Source organism: Pempheris klunzingeri, chromosome 4, assembly GCF_042242105.1.
Source record: "Pempheris klunzingeri isolate RE-2024b chromosome 4, fPemKlu1.hap1, whole genome shotgun sequence".
In the NCBI taxonomy this organism is placed as follows: Eukaryota; Metazoa; Chordata; class Actinopteri; order Acropomatiformes; family Pempheridae; genus Pempheris; species Pempheris klunzingeri.
Genome location: NC_092015.1, coordinates 25265151 through 25281994, shown reverse-complemented (window position 1 = coordinate 25281994; position 16844 = coordinate 25265151). Strand labels below are relative to the sequence as shown.

The following is a 16844-nucleotide window of genomic DNA, read 5'->3' as shown; positions in this document are numbered from 1 at the left end:
ACCTCTCACCAAGCGAGACAGAGCACACCGTTTAGAAAAGACATAATGAAGCAGGTAGGGGGCAGCACATAACATGACACAGCCACTGCTTTGCAGTAATGTGTGGTCGTGTGAGAGTGTATACATGTGTGCCTACATCCATCAGTCCAGCCGCTTTCTGACTCTTCTCTGGGGCCGGCTCGCAACCCTCAACCCTCAACCCTCAACCCTCTCCCCAGCAACATTTTCCGGCTTCTCCTGATATATAATCTCTCCATGTCTACCTTTCAGTATAGACCACTTGGCCTTAGCCTGAAACCCTCCACAGGAAGGTGTCCAGGAGGATCCAGATCAGATGCCTGAACCACTTCAAGAAGCAGTGGCTCTGCACCGCGCTCCTTCCAGATGTCTAAGCTCCTCAACCCAGTCTCTAAGGCTGAGCCCAGAACACCTGTGGAGGAAACTCATTTTGGCTGCTTGTATCTGTCATCTCGTTCCTTCGGTCACTACTCATGACCAAAGATGAAGGTTGGAGCAGAGATCGACTGGTAAATCGTGAGTTTTGCCTTCTGGCTCAGCTCCCTCTTCACCACAACGGTTCGGGACAGTGTCTGCATTACTGCTGACGCCGCACCAATCCATATGTCCATCTCCGGCTCCATTATACCCTCACTCGAGAACTAGACCCCAAAATACTTGAACTCCTTTTCTTGGGGCAGCAACTCACTCCTAAAGGGGGAGGGGGCGACCCACCGTTTTCCGGCACAGAACCATGATCTCAGATTTGGAGGTGCTGACTCATCCCGCACTCGACTGCCTCAGTGCGTGCTGGAGGTCATGGCCCAACAGGATCACATCATCTGCAAATGGCAGAGAAGTGATTCTGAGGTCACCAAACTGGACCCCCTCCCACACCCCTACTTGAGTGCTGAGGAAAACATCAGCACTCAAGTAGTGTTTACACTATTAGATATCACCAATTTAGGATCATTGCACTCCTGAAGCCATTTTGTCATAAAGTGGTGTCATTTTCCTTTTTGGACCTTCAGAAGAAAACTGTTTTCACTGTTTCATGTGCTGAAGCTTCTCTGCGCTCACTTTAAATCTCAGTTCAACACGTGTGTGTGAAAGCATGATGACAACTGGTTTGGAAGCCAATCCTGATGTATCTTACAAAGGTGTTTTGTGCATGCAGGGCACCTACTGGCACAACAGACTTTTTTATTTCTAAAATACATTTCTAACTTATTTGTGGAAAAAACAAAGTATTATTTAGTATTTTTATTTTAAAAATCTGCTTATTCTATGATCCATTTCTCCCTGATCTCTGAATGTCTTTACAGCTCTCTTGCTTTTTTGACGATGTAAATGGTTTGTTGCATCTTGTCACTTCAGCAATTATCCATAGAAATACAAAAAAACACCACCTAACAACAAAATGGACCCAAGCAATGCTAGCTCCATCACTAACCCCCGCATTTAACAGTGCTTAGGCGCGATCTTTCCTTTAACTCTTCCTGATACGTTAAAGTGCAGATGAGCGCAGCAGTCCGTCTCCAATCTGCAGCACTGCCTCACTACTAATCAGGCTAGGTTCTGTGATGCGTGGGCAAGCCAGTGGTGTTGGATACTTGCCTACGCAGGGGCTATGGTGCATGCTGTGTGCTAAGGGATTTAATGCTTAGATGGTACAGCAGTGCCCTCCCCTCTGCTTAAGCCGCTAGCTGACTGTGAGTTGCTCCCTCAGCCTGTTCTCCAGTGTGACAGATCTCTCCACTAACTCCAGTGGATGCCCTTAAATAAAACTAAAATAAATAAGAAATAACAAAATTCTCTCCAGACTGGCTGCACTTCCAGCCAGAGCCTCCCAGCAGCCCACTGTAGTCTACGGTGCAGTCTCCATGATGGTGTTTGCATCATTTTCTTGTTTTCCTCTTTCCATTCCAATAAGTGGACCGCTGAAGCTGTTCCATACACTTTTCCAAATTATTTTGTGATGTCAGTTAACCAGTCAACAAATAATCCTATTAATCAATCAACCAATGAGTCACTTTAACCAGCCAGTTGGACACCAGCTGTTCACTTGGTCTTGGGCACCACCAGTATTTCGTCACCATCTTGGATGCTGTAGGAGTGGAGCGCCCGCGTGTTGTACCTCATTTCCTCTGGACCAAAGGCGCTGCACTTGTCGATGTAATAGAGCCTCATGCTGTTGGTGGACAGCTGAACCACTGTTGTCAGCTGCTTCTTCAGCTCAGCGACTGTCTGGTCCAAACGGATATTCAGCTGGCACAAAGACACATTTAGGCATTAAATTGACTCTCATTTCACTCAGGATAAATACAAAGTCTGGGCAGGTAGCATAGTTGGTTTATCAGAGGTGTTTCACTGAAAACAGCCTAAAGGCAACGAACCAAAAATACTTGTGATGGAAATGTGGAACGTTTGTTGATGAATTTTTAAGCCTTTCAAACCAACATGAATGTTTGCATCCATCCACGAAAATTAAAAGTTTGCATCAGACTGGATATACTTTGCATTATGTTGTGAGACTCACCGCTAGTGGAGGACTAGTGCTGGATTGAAGGGAGTGATCGATAGGAGCGAGCGCAAGTAGAGTTTAGTGTGCAGTGTGTATGTGACAGTGCAGCTTTGGAATAATCAAAAAGTTATTATTTACATTGGCCTGTTTAAAACATGCTTTTGAGGTAATAAACCTAACCTAACTCTACACACCGCAGACACCCTCACTATTTCAGTGGGGTTTCATCATTCATGACCATAGGCTGTATAAAGTAAGTGGATGTAGTTTCAGGGTCTGAAAAGTGAGGACAATGCAAAAGTGCCTTAAACCTGAATTGTTTATAATGGCCAGCTGGGGGCGACTCCTCTGGTTGCAAAAAGAAGTCTGAGTCTAGGAGAAAATGCCCCTGCTTCTCACTTCTTATGACCTCAGTAAACGTTTTCTTAATGAGTTTATGGTCTCAGCATACAGCATGATGTTGATTTAGAAAATTAAGGTCGCATTTTGAGTAAAATAGATGATAAAGAAAGGTGGATGGGACCACCTCGTAACTAACTAATCAGAGGCGGGTCATGTTGAAACGTAACCAATCAGATGCAGAGGTCTTCATAGTACTTACGAATGTCACCTCTGCTTCCAAAGTGAAGAAAGAAATGCCCCAAATGCCAAACTCAAGGCTTCAAAGTGGCCGCCCACAAACCAATGGTAATGTCACAGTGGTCACATCCACTTCTTCTATACAGTCTATATTCATGACTAGACTGAAAAGAGGGGGTTACTCCTTTATGATCTTTACAGTGTCAAAGAGGATCAATCAAATGATATCCATGCTTATGGTTCTGTGACACTATGGGAATGAAGACACTGCCTGGTATGAGAGAAAATCTATTGATCGCAGCAAAAGTCATCATTTTATTGCTTGGCTTGTTTTTAATTAGCATCCAAAGGTCACAGATATCAAACCAGCTGCAGAAAAAAAAGAAACCGCATGGAGCACACTGTTTAGAAAAGACATAATGAAGCAGGTAGGGGGCAGCACATAACTTGACACAGCTGCTGCTTTGTGGTAATGTGTGGTCGTGTGAGAGTGTATACATGTGTGCCTACATCCATCAGTCCAGCCGCTTTCTGGCTCTTATGGAGAAATACTAAATTGAATACTGAATTTCAAAATTCAGTGTGGACTTGCTCGAAGAGATAGAAGGGTTTGTTTAAACTGACTTGGTCAGAAAAAAATTATACGGTGAGATTGAACCAAAACAGTGAAGCTACCAGGCAAAAAAACACAACTGAAAGACTCTGTAGAGCTGAGGGAAACTACAGATTCAGGTGATAATTCATCACTATAAGTCTTTCATATTACACATATTACACACAGTCTGATTCATTGTTATGATATTGATCGAAACAGTTTTAAAGGGCTAGCGAAAGGATAAGCATTTATTGTGAACAGGTTAACTGGTGTGGGACACAATATTCATATTATATATTATATATTATATTTATATTCAAATAAATACACTCTAGACAGTGACCTTCACAGTGATGCTTTCTTTCTGTGTTAATCATCAGGAATTAATAGCTCCATACGGATTCCCATGACGTGTTTGATCGATTTGTCTTTTACAGTAGAGGGCTTTAAGGAGGTGGCAGGACTAATCAGGAGCTGTGCAGAACACAGGAAACTGAATTTTTTTTTTTATTATAGCAAGAAAAGGTACCATGGACAGAGGGTGCTAATTATCTATGTAATTTCTATGGTTTGATCTATGGCCATAACCAAATACTGTAGTGTGCCAAAGTACATAGGATCAAGTATAAGGATATATATATAGGATCATGGACACCCATGATGTTGCAATAAGTCAAAAGTAGGGAGCACAAGGACAAAGTATTGAAGCAGAAACACTCATCACATTTACCACAGAGATACGCAACAGGATTGCATGGTCAAGAATGAATGGGAGGGTAACATGAGGAGGTTACATGATATCACTTGAAGCTCTGCCTCTCAAGTTATTCTACTCTTCTGAACTGCTCAGAACAATACCTCACTGCATGCCCAACACACCTGTTCCACTTTTTCCTCACAGTGAACCTCCACTTGGGCTCGGCAGCGAGGCCGAAGGTCAATCTCAGCAAGTGGCTCGAGCTTCCCGTACTTGGTTACCAGGGAGTGGTATCTGAGGAGGAAAAGAGCAGGTTAACAGAGCGCACACGCACACACACACACACACACACACACACACACACACACATGCTGACTGCAGTTTGAGTGTAGACAGTAAGGTGAGCGTACCTGTCGGGCTGCTCCTCATCGGGGTGGTCTACATGGTAGCGGATGAAGAACCTCTCTGCATCTTCTCTCTCACTGTCGGTCACAACACTGCCATTTAGCAGTGATATAGACGGGAGCCTGAGAGAAATCACATGCATGCTGCGTTATGGAGCTGAGCACGGTTTTTCGGACACTCTCTGAACCAGATATTATCGCCTTCTATAGTTCAGATGCATTTCTGAGCATTAGGAGCGAACAAACAACCTGTCTATCTGCTGTGGAGGGGGTTCACACTCACTGATATCATTGGTGGGACTCACTGTGCTATCATGAGACTGCGTCGCTCTGCGTTGGTGTAGGTCTGCAGTAAGGGAATGCCCTGCAGCCGCACCTCCTCCAGCTTAGGGAAGAAGTTCAATTTCTCAATGTCGTCCCATTCGGTGAGACCTGACAACACGCACAGACAAGTAACGACTCCAGCAGAGAGGGCAAAGACACAGAGACTGTAGACAAGTGCTGCAGGGAGTCATACAGTGTTTCCTGTAGACAGCTCTGTCCAAGCCTGATGCTAATGCACTACTGCACAGTAATATAATAAAAGAACACTACATACAAATACAATAAGACAACAATCAATCAATCAATCTTTATCAATCAATCTTTATTTATATAGCGCCAATTCGTAAAAGCCTTATCTCAAGATGCTTTCCATAAAGAGCAGGTCTAGACCAAACTCTTTAATAAGAGAGAGACCCAACGATTCAGGAATTCAACATTAAGGATTCAAGAATCCCCACATGAGCAAGCATCAGATATTATATTAGGAAACAGTGGCAGGAAGAACTTCCCTTTAACGGGAACAAGAAAACAGTTAGTAAAGTATTGTGATAAAGTACAAGGACAGATAATAAGACCTATGGTCAAATCAATACAAAGCCTCTCTGAAATAGTGATTTTTTTTTAGAAAAGTGTCTTAAAAGAAGATAATATGTTAGCTTTCCTGGAAACAGGAAACAGAGATGGCTCAGTCCCTCAGGTGATGAAGTCAGGAGCTCTGGAGCTAACACTCTACGAGCCTTAAAGTTGATCATTAAAATTTCAAAATCTAGACGGACCAGGAGCCAGTGAAGTGATTTTAAAACCGATGAACTGAGTCCTCTCCTGTTGGACCAAGTTATGAGTCTGGCTGCAGCATTTTGAATCAGCTGCAGTTTTTTGAGGTTTTGTGAGGAATGCAGTAATCTAACTGGGATGAGATGAATGCATGAATCACTGTTTCTAAGTTCTTGGCAGATAAAAATAACCAGATGTTTTATTCTTATTTTAGATGGAAGAAATGGTGAAAGATAGTGTCGAGGGTTCGACAAGAATTAGTGATGTTAGATGAGAGAGGGCCAGTATGTTAAGTAATAGCAGGTCAGCAGCATCCTCAGAGGGGGAAATCTGACCTTATGGCAGCTTGAAGGTTGAGTATGTGAACACCTTCCAAGCCTGAAAAAGATTTTCTTCCTATGAGTGATGGGATCGTAAAATGAAGTTAATACACTCAAGACGTGACTCAAGACCCACTAATGATAGATGATGAATTCCTTGACTGTCACATTCAAAATCTGTTTGGATTAACAGTTGTTATTACTGGACACTTAGTCAAAGGCCAAAAGCTAGACTGAGCACTGTTCCCTAGCCTAAAACATCCTAAACTTAAACATCTGGCAGCCACATACAGCACTCTACAACTGAAACACAGCCAACAGAGTTTTCTGACACTCAAGCTGATTGAGCAGGCGGCCTGGCTGGTGACATAAAATGAAATTTGGAAATATCTAGGAAGGTCAGGTGAGCAAGAAAACCAAGCTTTCAAATGTCATGAAATGCATGAAAATCCCCAAACTGGCGATGACTGTACCCTAACAAGCATTATCTGTGTACCAAAGCTTGATGTATCTTCTTCCTCTGAGCCACAGAGCTCCACTGATGTCCAAAAGCTACTAAAAACACACCAGTGAGAGTCACTGTTGCACTGGCTGACATGTTCCTTCATCACCATGAACACACACACTGCACTGCTGCAGGACATGCTCACTACATCAAATAAAAATACTAAATGTGCATTTCTGCTGTTACAAAAAGTAAAATGGTAAATGTGCTATTCCTTTCAGTTTGGCAATGTTTGCTAAAACCTATAGTGACCATTACAAAGCTTGTATAAAACTAAATCTTCAGGTGGAACTAATGGGGCCACACACGTGGGGGTGGGGAAGTATCAAGAGATACTCAATACTAAAAAATCCCTGAAACAAGAGGAACCGCACAGCTAACCAATGAAATGATCTCTTTGGGCAGAATTCATCTTTGTTTTAAGAAATAAAAGTCTTGAGGGACAAATCTGAGACATAATGCCCTGCAGGAGGGATGTTTTCCTGTGCCTCAGGCGAAGGTGGTATGATAAAGTGGTGCACTGAAGTCCATTGAACACTCCTTTGGATATTGTTTTGTCCCCTCTATTCTCAACAGAACTCTAAATATAGATTCACCACTGACACTCCCCAAAATAGGAAACGGTCCTGAGATAAAAGCTGACGTGGAGAACAATCTGTTGTAATACTCTACAAATAACACAGTTTTCAGGATACAGTGACACGTTTACTTGTGCTAATTTTATCAGCTGTTTCTTTCATTCTGCTTGGAAAAAATCCTGTAAATCAGAAGCAATTGAGCCTTTCAGCCTAGAATTTATCCACCATTGGACACCAAACCCCCATTTAAACTGTTTCAGACACTCCACTGACCTGAGTTGTGCAGGTTGATGCTGCGTAGGTTGGGGAAGAGCCGTCGCAGGATATCCTCGTTGTCCTGAATGGAGGCTAAGTTGTTGTTGGCCATGACCAGAGTGTGCAGACTGGGGAACATGGAGCCAAACTTGCGGACCTCGGACCAGTCCTTGAGGCTGTTGTCGGTGATGTGAAGCAGACGCAGGGTGGGGCAGGCCACACTGGAGGCACTCACATTACTGTACTCATTAAGGCACAGGAACAACTCCTCCAGCCTGCAGGACAACACAGGAGAAAAACATCGAGCACATGCAGGTAGAAGCACAAATATGTCAGAGCACCGAAAACACAATTCCACAATTGAGAAATATGTCATAGCACCAGGTATAAAAATAAATAAATAAAACTACTACACAGCTTTCACGATTACTCGATTCTGATTGTTCAATTATCGCATTCTGCTATTCAGCTCTGGAGGACCACATCCAATTATATCAATCCATCCATCCCAAAATACTTTTCAAATCAATATAATCATGTTTAGATCAATATTTCATGCCAAACTATTGATTTCTTTAGTAAGCAGCCATGTCCTAAATGGGATAATGTACAGCGAAGAAGTCTTGACACCCTGCTGTACTTTAACCCTTTCCTATTTGCATGGATGGACACCACTGTGGGTTTGAGTTTGACCCTTTGAGACGAGCAGCCCGTTGCCATACTGAGTGAAGTGCCAGTGTCCTTTTGTGTCGGCCGATTACTAAAAGAGAGCAGCAGTTATCAGCCATTCTTCTTACTCAGGTGTCTCCCTAGTGAGCTGCAGCACGGTGTCCCAGGACACTTGAGTGTTGTTGAGGACGAGGCGTCGGACCCGGGAAAAGGCTTCAGCACACTGCGGCTCCAGGGTGATTCCTGCAAGGGGGTTGGAGCTCAGGTTCAGGAACTCCAGGTTGGGGATGTTGGCCACGATTTTACTGATCTGAAAATAAGACAATGATATGTTTTTAATGTTAAACAGTCAATTTTAAAGAGAAAGCTAGATGACTGATTTCACTTTGTGGACAACAGATCTTTACTGGTCATTAGAAACTGTATGTTAACATCACTAACAGGGTCAACAGGCCCAGTGCAATAAACCCAGAGAGAGCACCTCGTGCCAGTCCTGCAGCTTGTTATGAGACAGGTCCAGCTCACTGACATGGGCACAGAAGGCAGCTATCTCAGCCTGGTCTCCCGCCCTGCTGATCCCACAGCTATTCAACACCAGCACACTGGGCAGGTTCAGACGGTCTGGAGGTGCGGTGGAGAAGATGGAGGGAATAATTCATAGGGATTAGTAAAACAGAGGGGAAGGTTCACACAGAAAAGGAGTTTTTTTTAATGGCTTTGAGATTAAATGCAAAGCATCATGTGTTGAACTGTGCCTCACAAATGTAAATGAACGCAGCCATGTGCTGATGCTGCAAATGAGACAGAAATGAGAGCCAGAAATTCCTCTTTGACACGATAAGAGAAAGTTCTCGGCATAAAACTGAGGAAAACTATTGTGAAGTTTTACTGATGAAAAGAAAAGTAGCGTAACATGGTTAAATGGCATTTTTTGTATCCGACTTTTCAACATTACAAATGCCTCAAAAGACCATAATGCAACACGGCCACAAAACATGGACAGTATTCCAATGTCTAGACTTTCCCACCACTCAGTTCACAGTTCTAACACGCATGTTGCCAGGAAGTACACGGGTGCACAGTAGTGTCCAAATCCAAAATCAGACTTTCTATGGACTTCTAAAGAGTCCACTTGGGCCGCAGACTTCAGCAGACTTTGCTTTAGAAGGGGTAGAGTACCCCCACTTCACAGCAGTATGGATGTGACAGTGCAAAAGAAACAGGGTCAGGAACTCTTGATTCACCACAATGGAAATGAGCGAGGTCTCCATCTAATAGTTCCTTTGGTCTCTTCACAGACTTGACGTGACGATGGTGAACATGACACGGTCCACAGGGTGCATGCTTAGATTCAGTCATGCCGTGTTTTTAAGTGACGGCCAAAACGACCCGCCCTCTCTACCAACACAGAATGCAACTACCTCAATTCAAATGTTAAATAATGTTGCTTGAAGCTGAGGGGCTGTGCAGCAGCCTCTAATCACTGCTTGTGTAATACATATGATAAGCTTAATTTGTGGCTGTTGTACACAGTGATGCTTTGTTTATATTTTATTTTGTATCATTACAGATGGATCTAAACTTTAGTATCATCATACTGTCCATGTAACAAGCTTGGGCCCATTTTACAGAGACTGGAGTGAGGTGAGTAGTGACCATGCAGAGGCAAGTAAGGGACATGTCTGTGTCTGTTAGTTTGACAGGGCCAGCCATCGTTCCCCTCTGCCTTACCTTTCATAGGGGAGCCTTGCGGACCTGCAGTGGGCACCACCACCACCCCCATGCCAGGCCCTCTGCGGTACGGAAAGTTCTCTGGGCTGTACTTTTCACTCATCACCTCCACAAAGCTACGACCCTCCATGTCCTGTTGAACGGCCTCCACCTCAGCTGGTAAGCAGTAAGGGAGAGAGACAGACATCCGCTGTGATTAGCTGTCAGCTCGGACATGGCCCTCACATAGCGGTGCCGACCAAAACAGTAGTTCTAGTTGTGCTAATACTGACAGTGCAAATCAAAAGTGTCACATATAAAAGGCAGGGATGGACAAGGGATGCAAGTAAGGTGTAAATACTGTCTTGACTAACAAATGAATCATTTGCCCATGCTCATCACTCAGACACAGAGGTAACATCCTAAACTCTTGTTGGTGTTGCCCGAGCAACAGTCCAAAATCTAATGAAATTCAGTTTGAAATGATGTAATAATGAGAAAAAAGGGAAATCCTCATGTTGAACAAACTAGAACCACAGAATCTTTAGCATTTCTGCTTGATAAATAACATTAAGACTGATCAACAAATCGATTCACTGACTAATCGTAGATACAGGAAGAAAGAAAAGTTAGCTTTACCATTTTTTGACAAAAACATACTTAGACAAAGAGAAGATAAACATATTCAAAGATAGATAAGATGCAAACCATGATTATTTTCATCATCAATTAATTTTGCCATTAGTTTGTTGATAAATCAAAACGAACACCAAAAAATAGTGAAAATAGTGATCACAATTTTCCAGAGCCCCCAGGACTGTCTTCAAATTGCTTATTTTCTGTAGCAAAACATCGCATAAAATGCATAAAATATTCACACTGAGGAGGCTGGAACCAGACAACACTTAAACTTGAACTTGAACAAACTTGAACAATGAATTGTTACTGATTAAGTTTCTGTTAATCATGAAATTGATGAATAAACTACTATTACTGATTAATAAACTAAAACCAGCTCTATCTAAGTAAACTGACTGTAAATGTTGATGAACTGATTAATAACCTGTTTGGACTCAAAAGTAAAGCCAAATGAAGCTATTTGTGAGAAGAGTGACCAAGCAAAGGAAGATTTACTTCACAGCCATGCGTAACGCTCAATAAGGGTTTTTAAAGTCCAAAGTAGACCAGATCCACCTCTGGTTATACTGGGCACATCTGACAACTCTGAAATGACAGTAATGTGATTACAGACGAACTGATAATGAGCTTTTGTTTCTACTTTCTTTCTTGTCTAGCTTTGCCTTTTCTCCCTTGTATTGCTGGTCTTTTATTGTTGACCTCCCCAGAAGTCTGTATTACTGCTGTTCACACGCCTCACCATAAAAATATTTGAAAGAGAATCAACAGAATCGACTCTCAATAGTCTCCCTGTTTCCTGTCTAGTTAAAGTTCAGCAAAGGTTCCAGAAATGCCATGACCAGCAGTGATTGGTCTGGTTCACACAGCAGAACAGTGGTCTAAGAATCCAGACTCTAGTTTCCCGATGATGACAATGACATCACTTTAAGTACTACTACGACTCTTTATTCCTTCATGCTGCCATTAATGACACGTTTCCCATGAAGAGCATTCCTCAGCTCAAGCCTGCACAGATCAGCCATCCAGTCTGATAGATGACTACACTTCTTTTTAGGAGAGGTACAAATGATAATGGGAGCAGGGGGGGGGACACAAGGAGGTGTCCTCTCAGCTCTTTATCAGCAACCCACAGAGACACTGTCCTATTTAAATGTCCCTGCATTTGCCCGGAGGAGAGAGTCAAGAAAGCTTATGCTTTTGACCTTAACTTATCACTTAAGTTTCTATAATTAAAACGACGAGCTTGTGCTTTAAAACGCTCGGTGGGCAGAGCCTTGCTGCAGAATCTGCTGCAGGGAAGCATAAATTATGTAGTGGTGTTGCTGGGATAAAAAAAATAAAAGGATCGTGTTACAATATCTTATTTGACAAAAAATGGCTGCAGTAAATTGTGGTAATGTAGGAAAGCCATTAGTTATTCTTCAGCCAATGAATCTAATGATTTGCTGTAACAACATAGTTATTAGTTCAGACAAGTAAAACACAGATCCAATACAACACGCATGTTAAGTGTTTCTAAACTGTGTGTGGTTATAGTTGCAGAAAGCGTCTTACCCGAAGAGACGTGTCCTGTGATTTGCCCCCTATCACGGCCCGCTGTCTTCTTCTGTGTTTGTGCTGGCGGCCTGTCAAAGAAATCCGGATAGCCCGATTTATTTTGTACCCAGTGATGGATGTATTTGTTCATTCATTATAAGTGCAGCTGAAAATAAATGTCATTAACGTTGACACAAGACTAAGCTGTCTGTTTGGAAGATGAAAGACAAGGTGCTCAGCATTATTACAAGTGTCTTACTCCAGAGTGGCTGGTCGAGCTGACGGATGTCTCCAGAAGAAGTGCCGGTCCCTCTGTGGTCAGTGGGGAGGATTTGCTGTGGCCGGGCCAGGAGAGGGAGGACATGGAGGGCATTCACCACATGACACCGACTGGAGAACAAACAAGGTCAAAGATCACTTTCTGCCTGGGAATTCATCTGCCAATAACAATATAACCAAGAGAGCATGCGCTTTAGGTTTCTCGTAGGAGTGCGACTATGAGCAGCCACACTGCCTTCACACTGCTCATACAAAGCAGACAGGATGTAACACTACTAGTGACAAGACAAGCTCACTCAGTTCGGATTGTGCAGCAGCTGTGGCACTTGAATGGTGAAGAGAGGGAGTTTATAGGGTTAAAAGTCCACAACACCAAACACCCTTGAGAACTCTGACATTTTGATGCATCTTTGCTTATCACTGAATGTAGTCATAAACAGTTTTAAAACACGACCGCAATCGATTAAGAACAGAGTTCCTGTAAGATCGGCATCCATCCTATTGACAAAGCAATGATCATTTGAAATGTAAACTCTCGTGGAAAACGATGGAACGATGATTGTGGCACCAAAGGACAAGCCAATTCCAAAAGTTCATATTTCATTGCAATATCCTGCTACTTATTCTGTTATATTCACGCCGATCTGATTTGTAAGTTTTGGTTATTCGTAAAAGATTTTATTTGGTGTTATCACGTTACACACAGACCGACAAAGCGCGAGCATCTGTAATGTGACTGATTTTTGAATACAATTTGGCTTGTTCTGTTTCATGGGGAGCCAGCAATGCCACATGCCCTTAAAAGTATCATGATTATACACTTCTTCGCATATCAATAAGTAATATTTGAAATAGTTTGCAAATGATGTCGACTTGCGACTCAGCAAACAATCAGTGTACATTCGGCATATCAAATGTATCAAAGCAATAGTTATTTAGACAAAATGTCAGCTTTTATTCGTGGTGTACGAGCCACTGTCCCTCACTGAGCAACGTCATTTTGGTCAGAAGTAGTCCTGGAAACAACAAGCTGACTGATGCTAAAAGTTGATCATTTACTGTTTTAAGTGATATCTTTCCAATGAGATTAACGCCGAACGGTTGTAAAACTCTCGGTGATCAGTAAATGATCTTACAATCGTGTTGTTGCGTTGTATGTGAGCCGTTAAACCACAGACAACTAAAAAATTGTCAAGTTTCTGAATGGAGTTTGGCTTTTCTTTACTAAAAAGCGTATAGCTAACCCTGTACAGATAATAACAACATTTCCCGCAATTATATCCACGGCTAAAAGAAACAGCATTTAACTGGTGAACGATGAGTGAAATGTGCCTGTTGTTGACAGCCGGGTAGCAGACAGAGCTCAGTCCAGACTCGGCATCAGTGAGTCTGACCCCCAGCATCAGCTCGATGGAGCCCGAGCTGAATTACAGATGGCAGCGATATAAACCTGCTTTGAGCGACCACTTGGCGATGACAACATGCTCAGAGAACGGCTCAAAATCTGATGAGATAGAAGATCGTCGTTCTACATACCTTCAATGTCTACTTTGAATTTTCCTTGTTGATAAAAACAAACCAGCTGTCATTTTGCTCTCCCATACATCCCGGAAGTGACGTAGCTTGTTAGCAGAAAACGAGATTTTTTTTCTTCTTTTTTTCTTTTAATCATTAACTTCCTTTAAAGTAACAGTTTTAAGTTGCACCACATGTAGTGTTTTCTGAGAGCATTTTAAAGAGATATTGTCATTATAAAAAAAAGACAGGGGAGCGGGCCTATGACGTCATTGTGTGGTTGCTGACAGTGAGGAGGAGGATGCTGATAACTGTCTCCTCCTGCTTCATGTGCAGCTCGCCTGACACTCTGCAGGTGCTGTGCTTCTTAATATGTTGACAGACCTTTTCATGGCAGACATACTGGCTAGCACATGAGTAACTCATAACATGAATAATGGCTGCATTCACTTCAGGTGATACACGTCATTATTGTGCACACTGCCTGCTGTGAAAATAGGTATCTAGGATAAAAGATTTTGAAACTTCCACTGAGTGGCTGCATTTTTAGAGGTCATAAATTCTATATCAATGATAAAAGCGGATATCATTATGCAACACTATCAACTACAGTACATCCTCAATGGTTCATAGATATGGGGCAGCCTGATCGCAGTTACATTGTAAGATATGTGTGTGCAATTGAGCAATATAATGTGCATGGGGCAGCCTATTATTTTCAACAGGCTGTAATAGGCTATTGTTTTTAATTAGATTATGTAAAGGTGACAGAAAGGTCCTTTTTGCTTTAACTTGTCTTGAATGTGAAGTGTGTAAACCCAGGAAATACTTGAAGACTTTAACGTCTCTTTTTCCACGGCTCAAACATCCACATTAAAACATCTTTCACGTTTGTATGTGACTCCAACGGACACTTAATTTCAGTCAGAAGATGAGTGAATGATGTACTTCAATTTGGAGTAAAGAGGGTGGTGACAAGAAAACAAGACGACAGTGCCACCTACAGAAAATCTGACTTCATCAACAGTAAATCCAGGCGTGAGATGGTTAAGGTTTGAAGTCAGTTCACTAGAGTGGAAGCAGACTGAGGCAAGTCTAGTTGTACAGCGTATTTCAACAGCGAGGCAACTAGACAAAGTGCTTTCCAGGAAAACTTTAAAACCACAGTGACAAAGTGGTGAAGAAGCACATTATAAGGCAACATTTAAATACGCAGAGACAGTAGAAAATAAAACAAGGTAAAATAGAATAACATGAGAAGAAGTGCAAGAAATGAATTAAGTATTTGATTTAATGAATGACAGTGGCAAACAGGAAGGTCTTTAGCACTGATTTAAAAGAAGTGAGAGTTCCAGCAGACCTGCGGTTTGTTCCAGACATGTGGTACATAAACACTGAGCGCTGTCTCTCCATGCTTAGGTCTGACACTGGGGACAGAAAGCAGACGAGTCCCAGACGATCTTAAAGGTCTGGATGGTTCATAGCAGAACAGCTGATCAAAAGTGTATTTAGGCCCTAAACCAGCCAGTGCTTTATACACAGGCAGGAGCCAGAACTGTAATAACATGGTCTACTTTGTTGGCCTTAGTTGAGGACTAGTAGCAGTGTTTTGAACTCTAGCTGTCTGATTGAATTTTTGGAGATAAAGACACTATTACAGTAAAGGAGCCTGCTGAGAACACACAAGATAGACACATTTTTACAAAAGCTGCTGGGACATAAATCAATCTAATCCCTGATTGAGTGGTAGTTTGAGACAATGAGACAATGGGATAAGAATTAAAACCATAATTAGGCAGTGTGACACAAGGTTTCTGTCGAATTCCTCTCTTAAAAATAAGAGCTATAATAATGAGATCTCATGCTCTCAGTGAGGACTCCATTGTGCTGTGCACTACGGCCATCTAGTGGAATTAATAAATATTTCACTCTTCATCACCACATGAAATATCGTTGTCTGCAAAGTGTAGACAGTTATTGACATTCGCTCAGAATATTGGACTGTATTTACTATCACTGCAGAAGGAACTGTACATAAATGTGGGGGTTTTTTCTTTGTTTTTAAAGTTTTTACCATAAAACATGATTTAATAATATATAAAATAATTTTATGTTGTTATACATCAATTAGTGTATGAAACAGCAGCCCTTATTGTGCTGTTACCTGCCAGGCACCTTCTTGAATAATATTGCAGCTCCAGTAATGGAGAGAATGTATTGATAATTTTGTGTATGGGGGTAAAATGTAAGGTCTAATTATTTTACTACCTTTTAAGCAGTGTTAGTTCGTTGCACTGATGAAATTATTGAATTGTTACAAAGAAGCCAGTACTGAGGAAGAACAACAGGAAGAAGAGAATTGCTTTGGCCAAGAATCACAAGGAACGGACAGTAGACCAGTGGAAATCAGCATGTTGGTCTGATGAGTCCTAATTTGAGATTTCAGGTTCCACCCGCCATGTCTTTGTGAGATGTAGAAAAGGTAGAAATGGTTTCTACATGTGTGGTGATGGTGTGGGCAATGAATGCAGGTTTACCATAAATAAAGACACATCAGACATGGGACATACTGTAAACGATACATGTACAGTATCTTGAAACACAGTGGAGGTTTATTCAAAATTTTACTGGGATCACAGTCTGTCTTCAAGCTGCAAACAAAAGGAAAAATGAAAATAAGTCATGAGCATTGTCTTCAGACAAGCATGTTACATGTGATTTCATAGTTTTGAGACTTTTCATCATTTAAATTAGCATTTGCAAACTAAGCAAGGGTCTGGAGGAAATATTTCAAATCTTTTTGTTACACAATTTTGTAAACTAATATTAATGTAATAACAGGAAGAGCATGTTATTACAGACGGTTACCTGCAGCACAAGGATAGATGTATTCTGCCTCAGCCTGTTCACCTGAGAGGAAAAAAGAATAAACAAAGAAGACTTA

At 41.9% G+C, this 16844-nt stretch overlaps 2 protein-coding genes across 2 annotated transcripts in view; both read right to left on the bottom strand.

Moving 5' to 3' along the window:
* Positions 1 to 1283: 1283 nt before the first annotated feature.
* On the bottom strand, positions 1284 to 13985 carry tbcela (tubulin folding cofactor E-like a). Its single transcript, XM_070829486.1, has 11 exons — positions 13922 to 13985; positions 12366 to 12496; positions 12125 to 12195; positions 9953 to 10108; positions 8703 to 8842; positions 8350 to 8531; positions 7571 to 7827; positions 5102 to 5228; positions 4803 to 4919; positions 4575 to 4686; positions 1284 to 2265 (listed from the first exon to the last, which is right to left on the bottom strand). Exons 4-11 carry the CDS (start codon positions 10080 to 10082, stop codon positions 2059 to 2061), a joined length of 1272 nt encoding a protein of 423 aa, XP_070685587.1. The 5' UTR covers positions 10083 to 10108; positions 12125 to 12195; positions 12366 to 12496; positions 13922 to 13985; the 3' UTR covers positions 1284 to 2058.
* A 2482-nt stretch (positions 13986 to 16467) lies between these two features.
* Positions 16468 to 16844, bottom strand: part of LOC139199575 (alpha-2-macroglobulin-like) — a 57661-nt gene continuing 57284 nt past the window's right edge. Inside the window, exon 36 of the mRNA XM_070828624.1 lies at positions 16468 to 16551. Within this exon, the coding sequence (XP_070684725.1) occupies positions 16547 to 16551 (5 nt within the window). The 3' untranslated portion in view covers positions 16468 to 16546. The remainder of the gene's footprint in view (positions 16552 to 16844) is intronic.

Coding starts and splice junctions, on each gene's coding strand:
- tbcela (XM_070829486.1), bottom strand. CDS start 10,082: ATGGAGGGTCGTAGCTTTGTGGAGGTGATGAGTGAAAAGTACAGCCCA. Junction 7,828..8,349: donor CTCACTAGGGAGACACCTGA/GTAAGAAGAATG, acceptor GTTGTCCTGCAG/GCTGGAGGAGTTGTTCCTGT. Junction 5,229..7,570: donor CATCAACCTGCACAACTCAG/GTCAGTGGAGTG, acceptor GCGTGTTGTCAG/GTCTCACCGAATGGGACGAC.